Consider the following 13,337-nt stretch of genomic DNA (forward strand, 5'->3'; position numbering starts at 1 on the left):
ATCATCAGTTATATCATCTGTTCCTTCCCTCCTGCTTAACACACCTGGGTGTTGGCTCATTATTCTTTCCCTTCTTCGGACAAATTTTCTGAACTGTGTATCAGTACAAATGACTTGGCCATGACCTCAGCCTTATCCCTACTGGAGACTGCAGTTTCCTCCTCAGATATCATTACTGGATATTCCCATTCCCTTCTATCTCCTCCCATCCTCTTAATCATTCCCCATATCTCTCCCACAAGTGTTGCTCTTCCTACCTTGTCGCAAAAACTCCTCCAACTTGCCCTTTTAGCTTGACGTATAGTTCTTCTCACCACTGCCTGTGCTTTCTTATATTGAACCAAATGCTGCATATTATGGGTTCTTTTAACTAGCCTGAATGCTCTATTTCTGTTTTTTACAGCCTGACAACATTCCTCTGTCCACCATGGTACCAGTTTTCTATTCATCCTATTTTTACTCCTAGATCCTTCTGCTGCCATGATAATTGCTGAAGTCACCTGACTGTTTAATTCATCTACATTTCCAGAAATATCAATCTTTGTCAACCCTTCTTCACTCAACTTCTGGAACTTAACCCAATCAGCTTTTTCAAACACCCACTTTGGGGTTCCGCCAGCTGGTCTTACTTCAACTCTTTCACCCACTGAACACAAAACTGGGTAGTGATCACTGCCTACTGTTGAAGCAGTCCAAACTCCCCAGTTACTAATGCCAGCCAAGGTATTAGACACTAACGTAAGATCTAACACTGACTCAGTTCCTGTTGTTATATCTATCCTTGTGCCGCTACCATCATTCATACACACCAAATCCCTTTCTTCCATCAAATCTTCAATTACCTTTCCATTTGGATCTGTAATCTGATCCCCTCATATTGTGCTATGAGCATTGAAATCCGCACACCACACTACTTTATGCCTGTTTTGTCCTTGTATCTTTAATAGGGTGTCCAAATCCAACCTTTTACATGGATTGAGTAGTTAATTATAACCACTCCCTCCCACACTTCCACCACTATGTATTCCTGATCATCTCCTTTTTCCAGTACCCTATATCGTATACCTTGCTTCATTAACATAGCACAACCCCCTCCTCCCCCGAGATTTCTCTTTCCTTATCATTGTATACCCATATACCACAAAGTCTAAAGTTGGTTTTAACCAAGTTTCCTGAATACACACTACATCTGGTTTTACAACCATTTCTTTAATAAAGTGCTTGAATTCCTGGCTATTGGCCAGTAAGCTCCTTGCATTCCATTGTAAAATAATCACCATAATTAGTATTAACCAACACATGACACTTCCTGGCTTGACAGATTACTGAGGTTCTCCCTCACTTCCTCCCATGTCAGTCCTACTAACCCTAAATGGTTTACTGCTGCTTTTACCACCAGCTGAACTTTGTCAATTTTTGACTTTACCTCAGCCGTACTATTAATCACTCCTGCAATGAATGTTACTACAGCCTTTTTGTCTACATAAATCCTGTCATTTGTTCTTTGTTGCATCTCTCGTATCCCTATTGCTCCCTGTTCATTAGGAGCATTATTCTGTTCTCTTGACATTCTTACAGCTTCTGCATAAGTGATCTTTCTTTTCACTCTTATTTCTTGAATTTTAGTCTCCCATCTGACAACCTCACACCCACTATATGCAACATTATGAGCTCCTCCACAATTGCAGCATTTTGGTTGAACTCCTGTTCCGCACTTTCCATATTCATGATCACCCCCACATCTAGCACATCTCCTCTGCCTTTTACAGTTTTTAGCCATGTGTCCAAACCTTTGACAATTATAGCACCTCAGTGGCTTTGGCACATACACCCTTACTGGGTAACTCATGAAACCCAGGAACACCTTCCTTGGCACTCTTTCTTCTTCAAATAAAATCAATACTGATTCACTTTCCTTTTTCACTCCCTCCTTTGTTGTTTTCAGTCTTTGAACATTCATTACTTTCCCTCCTTTGATATTCCTCTTTATCTCCTCCATATTTATACTCATTGGTATCCCCGTGATCACTCCTTTACAACCACTGTTTTGTGCTCCCACCCTCCCAGTGTATTCCACCTTGCATTTTCCTATCTCTTTTAGCTTGAGTGCTTTCTCAAGTTGTTCCTCATTCGCACATCTTACCAATAAGTTGCCTCATTAAGGACTTTTGCAAATACTATTTCCCCTACTTTATTTGTCTGAGTTGTTGTTAGCACAAACGGGTTAATTTTCTTCCTACGTCCCTGAGCCTTCTCATTAAACCTAATTATGACAACACCTCCTCTCTGAGCTTGTTCATCTTCCTCACTTTCAGAGCTTTCTCCACTATCATTTCTTATTCTTTTATTCCCTTTGTCTTGGTTTTTATTCATCCGACCCCTCACTACCTCCTCATTCCCTTTATTTCTCCCTTCACAATAATCCATCTCTCCCCAGCTGCCTACCTCTGGTCCCAAGTCTCTATCCCTCTCCTTCTCCACTTTCTTTCCCTCAACCCCGCCTCTTATCGTCCGCCATTACCGGACCCACACGACCCCGTCCCAGCAATTTCCGTTCCTTCCCCACTCTCTTTCCCTCAACAGGTTCCAAACCACATTCACGCATCAAGCAAAACACAGCCAGCTTCCAGTCCAGCCAACTCAGCCGGCCTCCTCCTCCCCCTTCTCACTCCAAGCCCTCTCGCGGTGCTCTGACTCGACATGTTTTTTTTCCCCCATAGATTGGGGGGGGGGGTTGATTCTCCAGCCTGTCCGTGAAAACTTTTGCATAGGATCCCTAGAAAGAAACAGCACGACCATCTCATGAGACCTTCGTCCCACTGCCCCTCAAAGCTATGGCGGGCGACCACGATCTCGCGGTGTTTTGTGCGCCGGGCTCTCGCGATGTCTCCATGGTGCTGTTGGTAAACAGAAGGCTCGGAGACATCCGGAGTGAGCCCCGCCGGCAGCATGGTGAGTGGCAGCTGATGTTGAGGGAGAGTAGTTTGTGCCTACCCAGAGGGAAGGAAATGGACTTACACCCGCTCCGTCCCCCGAAGGCACTGATTCCTGGCTGGGTTTCCTTGCTGGCCGCTCTGAAGTCCCGTGTTCGACTATTAAGGAAGTGTGGGCCGTTCCACAGAGGGTGCATCATTAGTCCTTTTGGGCCAAGTTGTGCCTTTGCCTGATGCCCATGTATACACACCTTCCAGCAAACTGTACTTGCTTCCCTTTGCTCCAGTCATCAGGGCAAGGATCCTGCGCCAGCGCTTACCCCACTGCCTCAGCATGAAACAGGGACTCAGTCTTTGTTTAGTATTTTATCCACTACCGCATCATTCTGTCCGTTAACCTACAAAATTAAATAGTTAGAAAAATGTTATTACAGATAGATGTCCAAACAAAAAGAAACTGAAAAGCCAATACAGGTGCTCAATTTATAAAAGATCTGCAAACTTGGAAAATGTTTTGTTAAAAAATTCTTGTCATAATGAAGCTCTCCGCTTCTTTTTGGATTCCAGACCTAACCAGTTCCCTTCTACCACCACTCTCTTCCGTCTAGCGGAATTAGTCCTTATTCTTAATAGTTTCTCCTTTGGCTCCTCCCACTTCCCTTCCTCCAAACTAAAGGTGTAGCTATGGGCACCCGTATGGGTCCCAGCTATGCCTGCCTTTTTGATGGCTTTGTGGAACAATCCATGTTCCAAGCCTGTACTGGTATCTGTCCCCCATTTTTCCTTCACTACATTGACGACTGCATTGGCGCTGCTTCCTGCACGCATGCTGAGCTCGTTGACATCATTAACTTTGCCTCCAACTTTCACCCTGCCCTCAACTTTACCTGGTCAATTTCTGACATCTCCCTCCCCTTTCTAGATCTTTCTGTCTCTATCTCTGGAGACAGCTTATCTACTGATGTCTACTATAAGCCTATGGACTCTCACAGTTACCTGGACTATTCTTCTTCCCACCCTGTCTCTTGCAAAAATGATTCTCGCAAATCCTCCGTCTCCGCCGCATCTGCTCTCAGGATGAGGCTTTTCATTCCAGGACGAAGGAGATGTCCTCCTTTTTTAAAGAAAGGGGCTTCCCTTCCTCCACCATCAACTCTGGTCTCAAACGCATCTCTCCCATTTCACGCACATCTGCTCTCACCCCATCCTCCCACCACCCCATTAGGAATAGGGTTCCCCTTGTCCTCACTTACCACCCCACCAGCCTCCGGGTCCAACATATAATTCTCCGTAACTTCTGCCACCTCCAATGGGATCCTAACACTAAGCACATCTTTCCCTCCCCCCCCCTCTGCTTTCCGCAGGGATCGCTCCCTATGTGACTCCCTTGTCCCCCCTAACCCTTCCCATCAATCTCCCTCCTGGTACTTATCCTTGTAAGCGGAACAAGTGCTACAAGTGCCCTTACACTTCCTCCCTCACTACCATTCAAGGCCCCAGACAGTCCCTCCAGGTGAGGCGACACGTCACCTGTGAGTCGGCTGGTGTGATATACTGTGTCTGGCGCTCCCAGTGCGGCTTTCTATATATTGGCGAGACCCGACGCAGACTGAACACCTACGCTCTGTCCACCAGAGAAAGCAGGATCTCCCAGTGGCCATACATTTTAATTCCACGTCCCATTCCCATTCTGATATGTCTATCCAGAGCCTCCTCTACTGTCAAGATGAAGCCACACTCAGGTTGGAGGTACAACACCTTATATTCCATCTGGGTGGCCTCCAACCTGATGGCATGAACATTGACTTCTTTAACTTCTGTTAATGCCCGTCCTCCGCTCTTACCCCATCCCTTATTTATTTATTTTCCCCTTTTTTTTCTCTCTCTCTTTTTTCTCCCTCTGTCCCTCTCACTATAACTCTTTGCCTGCTCTCCATCTTCCTCTGGGTTTTCCCCTCTCCCTTTCTTTCTCCCTAGGCCTCCTGTCCCATGATCCTCTCATATCCCTTTTGCCAAACAACTTTCCTGCTCTTAGCTCCATCCCTACCGCTCCTGTCTTCTCCTATCATTTCCGATCTCCCCCTCCCCCTCCCACTTTCAAATCTCTTACTATCTCTTCTTACAATTAGTCCTGACGAAGGGTTTCAGCCCGAAACATCGCCTCTTCCAAAGCTTCTGCCTGGCCTGCTGCGTTCCACCAGTATTTTGTGTGTGTTACATAAATCATAATGCCATTAGTTTCAATGTAAAATTTTAGTTCCATTCCAGAGCATGAAGATTTCTGAGAAAATCTTGCCTAATACATCATTATTGAAAATAATGAAATATCATTTGATTATCAGCTGTCTTAAAATTAAGATAAAAATACGAAATATACCCCAGATGTCATGAGGATGTTTGGTGTTGTGAAAGAATTTGGAACAGGGGAAGGAGATTACTGTCTCTTTAAGGTAGAGATGAGGTGAATTTTTATATTCTCCTAGAGTATCAAGAGTCTGGAACTGTTTTCCTGAAAGACCAGAATGTTCTTTGAAGCAGATGTTTGATAATCAAGGAGGTGAAAGGTTATTGCAATGATACAAGTGGTGGTCTGCTAATTCATATCCTTGTATGTCAGTGGTTATAGTGCTTTACATGTTGAGTTGTCAGTGCAGGAGGTGAGAGGCAGAGTTGTCATTGGCATTTGGATGATGTCAATGACTTTGATGGGGTCTGTGAGGTTGATGGCGACCATCATACCTGTGACTATTTCTGGATTGCTGATGAATAATGACTATAATAGATGTCAGTGGAAATCTGGGTAACTTTCTCTTTCATCTTACAAAGCTTACAGCAAAACACAGCATTTTCTGTCGTAACCATATTGATGATTTCAGATCATCGTCGTTGAGAATAGCACTTCTGAAAATGGGAACTAACCTCTCTGAAAGTCTTTTGATCATGAGATGTGTTGGTGATAATACTGCTATAATGGTGACTTCTAGTTTCTCCTGTAACCCCTGTTGCTCCTCATTTGTAATCTCTCTTTTGCCATATAATTTTAATAACTGTTCCACATTCTGTTCCAAATCAAACCCAGGTTCATTTGCCAATTTCACAACGTGTTTTCAAAGAGTTTTCAGATTTGTGAATCCATGGGAGTTGTTCGCCCAATCAAGGCATAACATCCTCCGTACAATATTCATTGTTGCAAGAATTACATCAAGCCAAGAGGCACTATGCTTGTCTTGATATTGTACCTCTTCCCAATTTCCTGAATGAGAAAACACATTCTCAATATTAAAGTGAATTATGTCAGTTTGACTAGATAATTTCAGTAAACTTAGTTGCTTGTATCGAAACAAATGTACTACTAATGAAAATTATCCATTAAACAGGCACCAAAAAAGAAAAAGGGAAAAGCTGGCAAGAAAGCAAAAGCACCAACTGTGATTGATGGCATTTCCACAGAGGATATGTCTAAGGAGCAGGTAACATTCTTCTGTTCTATAAATTGAAGATTTGCATAAACCTTATTTAGTGCACCCTGGCTAGCACACTTAGTTGTTAAAAAAAAACAGCTTTGGTTGTTTGAGTCCACTCTGGGAAGGTGGTTTCATATTTGTTGGAAGGCAATTCAGAAAAGATCAAGAGGGCTAATGGGGGGAAAAAAACACTAATGTATCATCCCTTTCTTAAAAGGTAGTAGAAGAATTTTCAAAAAGAAATTGGATGAATAATTGGAATGGAATAATTTACAGCACTGTGAAAAAAAGCATGGGAGTGACACTAATTGAATAGATCTTTCTAGGACAGGGTTTATGAAAAATGGGCTGAGTTGCCTCGGTGATTTATTTTAATTATTTACAGTTCAAGATTTTCAGCAGTTTAAAATAATTATTTTCTAACTATTCATAGTTGGAAGAACATATTGTTCGGCTACGTGAAGAGCTTGACAGGGAACGAGAAGAACGGAATTACTTTCAGCTTGAACGTGATAAAATCCATACGTTTTGGGAGATCACAAAACGGCAGCTGGAGGAGAAGAAGTCAGAATTAAGAAACAAAGACCGAGAAATGGAGGATGCAGAGGAACGGCATCAGGTGGAAGTTAAGGTAATGGCTGTAATTCAGCAAGGTCACCGGAAAATTAACACGGAGGGATGTATGCTTCCCTAGACTTATTTTGCTATTTAATATCGGCGATTTGTGTCTGACTTTGTTCCTGGGTATCCATAAGACCATAAGACATAGGAACAGATTTAGGCCATTTGGCCTATCGAGTCTCTCTGCCATTCAATCATTCATTTTTCTCCTCTTCAACCCCATTTCTCAGCCTTCTCCCCATAACCTTTGATGCCATGTCCAACAAGAAACTATAAAATCTCTGCCTTAAATATACCCAACGACCTTCCCTCCATAACTGCACGTGGCAACAAATTCCACAAATTCATCAGCCTTTGGCTAAAGAATTTTCTCCACATCTCTGTTTCGAAAGGCATGCCTCTATCCTGAGGCTGTGCCCTCTTGTCCTAGACTCTCCCACCATGGGAAACATCCTTTCTACATCTACTCTGTCTAGGTCTTTCAACATTCGAAAGGTTTCAATGAGATCTCCCCCCTCATTCTTCTGAATTCCAGTGAATACAGACCCTGAGCCGTCAAATGTTCCTGGTATGATAAATCTTTCATTCCTGGAATCATTCTTGTGAACCTCCTCTGGATCCTCTCCAATGCCAGCACATCTCTTTGAAGATGAGGAGCCCAAAACTGTTCACAATACTCGAGGTGAGGCCTCACCAGTGCCTTATAAAGCCTCAGCATCCCATCCCTGCTTTTGTATTCTAGACCTTTTGAAATGAATGCTAACAAAAATCCCTGACCAACAAAAATGTAAATATCTCAGGGTTTGAATATTCCAATTCAGCAAGTTTCCAAGATTTCAATTCAGCAGATTTCCATTGTCCTTTGGGGAAACAAATCTGTTTTTCCACAACTAAATGTGAAGAAGTTGACAATTTTTCAATGTTCAAGTTCCCATTGAAACTTACCAGATACTTAAAGTCCTGGAAAGAGTGGATGTGGAGAGAGGATGTTTCCATTAGGAGAGTCTAGGATCTTGGGGCACAGCTCAGTTTTAAAATGACATCCCCTTTGAAATTGAGATGAGGGGGAATTTCTTCAGCCAGCGGGCAGTGAAATTGTGGAATTTGTTGCCCCAGAGTTCGCTGGAGGCCAGGTCATTAAGTGTATTTAAGGCAGAGGTTCTTGATTGAAAAAGAGATTAATAGTCACGGGTAGAAGGTGAGAGAATGTGGTTAAAGATCAGCCATGATTAAATGGGAGAGCAGACTTGATCGCCCAAAGGGCCTAAAGCTGCTCTTTTATCTTACAGTCTTATGGTCTGAATGTCGGCTTTTAATTGGCATAGCTCTGATTTTCAGAATACTGAATTCCTCCAGAAGAAAAAGTAGTTTCCCTGCATTTGCCCTGTCACAAAATCTTTTCATTTAACGTATGGTTTGCAGACTACTTTGGTTCCCTTCTAAGGACAATATACCTGTTTGAAATTCAATGTCCAGTACTGCAATGCAGAATTTCAAATAGCTTGTGTACAATATCTCACTATTAAACTCAGCTCTCGAGGGTTAATATTTCATTTTCTATTTTTAGTGATTACATTGGAATGTAAGTATCTTTAGTTCCCCACAGATCAGAATTCTTTATTACTTGTTTCATTCTTCGGTATCAGTAATGTTTAAGGTGAAAAGCTGAGATTTCAATACACGTTCTTGGAGAATACCACTTGCCATTAATCAGCAATTGAAGAAAGTTTCTTTTATTGCTGTCACCTATATCCTACTGCCCAGCTGATATTAGAATTATGCCGTATGTACCACTTTTGATTGTTCAAGATGGCGCCGGTAACGGGCGACTCTGTGCATGCTCTCCCGAACAAACTGCCCTCTCCACTATCCTATACCCGAGAAACCCTTCTAAACCTCCAACTTAGCAAGATAAAGATCAACAACACCCTGGCGAAGCTACGGACCCAGCTGGAGACCACCGTGCCAGAACTGCTTCTTAAACTCCGGGCCGCACCTGGACCTGACCAACGAGGCCAACCACGTTCCCGGAGACCTGCGGTCTGCTACTGTGCCGGAGCGCTTGGAAACACGGCCCATTCCGACCAGTACCTCTCCAGAGCAGACGACCACACAGAAGTGACGGCGGAGACCTCAATGTGCCCCAGGCACTTCCCCGAAGCGACCACCGTAAAGCCCCATTGCTGGCCATCCACAGCTGCCGGAAGTGAGGCCTCTACCGCCGACCTCGGAAATCGAGCCTGAGGCTCGACTGGAGTGGAGGCCTCCGCAACCGTGACTCGGCTTAAGGACTTGTTTCAGCAAGGAGCCCGGCCCTCCGGGATTAAATGTCGGTTTCGGGGCCCGACCCCCGGCAGCTGGAAGTGGCAGCGGAGCCTCCCCTGTTACTCAGCCCGACCCAGAGCACACGACGACGCGACCCACCGATCGATCCCTGTGGGACGCGTCCACCTACCTCAAAGAGCTGACAACAACACACTGCATCGATGGAAACCTGGAAAGATGCACTACTTACCGAGGAAGTGTGGGAAAAGAGCTAGGCTGCTGGTCAGGTTGAAGCTGAGGGGCTTCAGGGTCCCTATGCCCACCATCCTTCTAGCTAATGTGCAAGCCATAGAGAACAAGGTGGATGATCTTAAAAGGAGACTCACCTACTGCAGGGAGATGCAGAACTGCTGTCTATTCTGTTTCACCGAGACCTGGCTCTCTCCTGCCACCCCCGACTGTGCCATCCGACCGGAAGGATTTTCAATCCATCGGATGGACCGCATGGCGTCTTCGGACAAGACGAGGGGAGGTGGTGTCTGCCTACTGATCAACACTGAGTGGTGCTCGGACACAGTGGCACTGACAAACTCCTGCAGCCTGGACCTGGAACACCCATCGGTGAAGTGTCGTCCCTACTATCTGCCACGGGAATTCACCTCGGTTATATTGACAGCAGTCTACGTTCCACCCCAGGCGGACGTGGAGTGTGCTCTGAACATACTGTATGCCAACATCAGTGAACTTGAGACCAGGTATCTGGAGGCTTTGCTCATTACAGCCGGGGACTTTAACCAGGCCAACCTCAGAAAGGCGCTGCCAAAATTATACCAACATGTCTCCTGCCCCACTAGAGGCCCAAATATACTTGACCACTGCTACACAAGGATGCCTACCGTTCCGTCCCACGACCTCACCTTGGAAAATCGGACCATCAGGCCATACTCCTCCTCCCGGCTTACAAACAGAAACTGAAGCGGGAGGTCACAGTGTCAAAAGTAGTGTCGCGTTGGACGGAGGAAACGGATGAGGTCCTCCGAGACTGCTTTGAATCGGTGGACTGGTTAGTATTCAATTACTCGGCAGCTAACCTCAATGAGTATGCCTCAGCTGTCATGGACTTTATTTGGAAACGCACGGAGGATTGTGTGTCTTGCAAGACGATCCGGGTATTCCCTAACCGGAAACTTTGGATGAATTATGAGGTCAAGTCCCTTTTAAAGGCTAGAGCTGCAGCTTTTAGGTCCGGGGATACCAGTCGCTACACGGAATCCAGGCATGAACTCCGGAAAGCCATTAAGGGCGCCAAGAGGCAATATCGAGCCAAGTTGGAAGCCCAGGCTAACAAAAGGGATGCCAGTAGACTATGGCAGAGTCTAAATGAGATCACTGGGCGCAAAGAAAAGGCTGGGAATATCAATAACTGTGGCGCTTATCTTCCTGACGAACTTAACATATTCTACGCAAGATTCGAACAGAAGAGGAGCGTCCTGCTCCCTCCGGATGAACCGGACCTGGTGGCATCGAGATTCATCGTCACTGAGGAGGACATTAGAAGGGCCTTCCTGAAGGTAAATCCAAGGAAGGCGACGGGCCCAGATGACGTCCTGGGATGGGTTCTCCAGGCCTGTGTAAGCGAGCTAGCTGGAGTGTTTGCTGACATCTTCAACTGCTCCTTGCTTCAGTCTGAGATCCCCTCGTGTTTTAAGAAGGCATTGATAATCCCAGTGCCGAAGAAGAGCAAGGTGGCATACCTGAATGACTATCGACCTGTGGCTCTGACGTCAATTGCTATGAAGTGCTTCGAGAGATTGGTTATGGCACACATCAACCACAGCCTACCAGTCAACCTCGACACTTTGCAATTCACCTACCGGAGCAACAGGTCAACAGCAGATACCATCTCTCTGGCCCTACATTCCTCCTTAGAACACCTGGAGAATAAAGACGCATACGCAAGGCTCCTTTTCTTTGACTACAGCTCTGCCCTTAATACCATCATTCCAAATAAACTGATTCCTAAGCTCCGGAACCTGGGCCTTAGCACTCAGATCTGCAGCTGGATCTTCAACTTCCTCACAGACAGGACCCAGGCTGTAAAAATAGGGGACAAGCTCTCCTCTACAATCACTCTGTGCACCGCCACCCCACAAGGCTGTGTGCTCAGCCCCCTGCTGTACTCACTGTACACCCATGATTGTGTAGCCAAGTTTCCATCAAACTCAATATATAAGTTTGCTGATGACACAACAATTGTAGGCCGTATCTCGGGTAATGATGAGTTTGAGTACAGAGAAGAAATTAGGAACCTGATGGCATGGTGCGAAGATAATAACCTGTCCCTCAATGTCAGCAAGACGAAGGCATTGGTTGATGACTTCAGAAGAAGTAGTGGACCGCACGACCCAATTTACATCGGTGGTGCACAAGTGGAACAGGTCAAAAGCTTTAAGTTCCTCAGGGTCAATATCAGAAATGACCTGACTTGGTCCAACCAAGCAGAGTTCACTGCCAAGAAGGCCCACCAGCGCCTTTACTTCCTGAGAAAACTAAAGAAATTTGGCCTGTCCCCTAAAACCCTCACTAATTTTTATAGATGCACCGTAGAAATCATTCTTCTAGGTTGCATCACAACCTAGTATGGAAGTTGTCCTGTCCAAGACTGAAAGAAGCTGCAGAAGATTGTGAACACGGCGCAGCACATCACACAAACCAATTTTCTGTCCGTGGACTCACTTTACACCGCACGCTGTCAGAGCAGTGCTGCCAGGATAATCAAGGACACGACCCACCCAGCCAACACGCTTTTCGTCCCTCTTCCCTCTGGGAGAAGGTTCAGGAGCTTCAAGACTCGTACGGCCAGATTTGGGAACAGCTTCTTTCCAACTGTGATAAGACTGCTGAACGGATCGTGACCCGGACCCTCCAAATATCCGGACCTGCCTCTTGGTTTTTTTGCACTACCTTACTTTCCATTTTTCTATTTTCTATTTATGGTTTATAATTTTAAATTTTAATATTTACTAATTTTAACTATCTTTAATATTTTAAATATTTAATATTTGTACTCCAGGGAGTGGGAAGCACAGAATCAAATATTGCTGTGATGACTGTACATTCTAGTTCCAATCGTTTTACGACAATAAGGTATAAAGTATAAAAGGCATATCCTTGCCCGTAAAGACTTTGCAAAGTGTGAGTGGATGAGACTAAATTGGAGTAAGTTGGCCTCAACACTAAGCAGTGTGTGTGGCGTAAATTTAGTACTGTGCATCAGCCGGGTGACAGCATTCCTACTGTAAAGTATGGCAGATGTAGCATTATTCTGTGGGGATACTTTTCAGCAGTAAGGACTGAAAGTCTGGTCAGGACTGATGGGAAGATGAAGGCTACTAAATACAGAAAGATTCTGGATAAAAACCTGCTGCCTCTATCAGAAAGCTTAAACATGGAAGTAAGCAACACACATAAAAATTGCTGGTGAACGCAGTGGGCCAGGCAGCATCTCTAGGAAGAGGTACAGGTGACGTTTCGGGCTGAGACCCTTCGTCAGGACTAACTGAAAAAAGAGATAGATCTCTTCTTTTAGTTAGTCCTAATGAAGGGTCTTGGCGCAAAATGTCGACTGTACCTCTTCCGATAGATGCTGCCTGGCCCACTGCGTTCACCAGCAATTTTTATGTGTGTTGCTTGAAATTTCAGCACCTGCAGATTTCCTTGTGTTTACGTGAAAGTAAGTTTGTCTTTCAGCAGGACAATGACTTAAAGCACAATGCCAGAGCAACCAGAGTGTGGCTTCAAATGAAGAAAATTGATGTCCAGGAGTGGCTCAGTCAGAGTCCTGATTTTAACTCAATCAAACATCTGTGGCAAGATCGCAAGGTTGCAGTCCATCGCCAGTCTCCAACTAACCTGGGCAGCTTGAGCAATTTTGCAAGGTGGAATGGGCAAAGCTAATAGAGATTTATCCAAAGACTGCAGGCTGTAGTTGCAGCGAGAGATGGTTCAACTAAGTACTGAGCAAAGGGGATGAATACTTTTGGACTGCTGACAT

The 13,337-nt window shown here is 44.9% G+C and overlaps 1 protein-coding gene across 2 annotated transcripts in view; it reads left to right on the forward strand.

Moving 5' to 3' along the window:
- The first annotated feature begins 2,879 nt into the window (after positions 1-2,879).
- gas8 (growth arrest-specific 8) overlaps positions 2,880-13,337 on the forward strand; it is a 37,856-nt gene continuing 27,398 nt past the window's right edge. For both annotated transcript variants that reach the window (XM_063067479.1, XM_063067480.1), the window contains exons 1-3: positions 2,880-2,952; positions 6,311-6,403; positions 6,831-7,028. In XM_063067479.1, the coding sequence (XP_062923549.1) occupies positions 2,950-2,952; positions 6,311-6,403; positions 6,831-7,028 (294 nt within the window). In that variant the 5' untranslated portion in view covers positions 2,880-2,949. The remainder of the gene's footprint in view (positions 2,953-6,310; positions 6,404-6,830; positions 7,029-13,337) is intronic.

Source organism: Mobula hypostoma, chromosome 14, assembly GCF_963921235.1.
Source record: "Mobula hypostoma chromosome 14, sMobHyp1.1, whole genome shotgun sequence".
NCBI lineage: Eukaryota > Metazoa > Chordata > Chondrichthyes > Myliobatiformes > Myliobatidae > Mobula > Mobula hypostoma.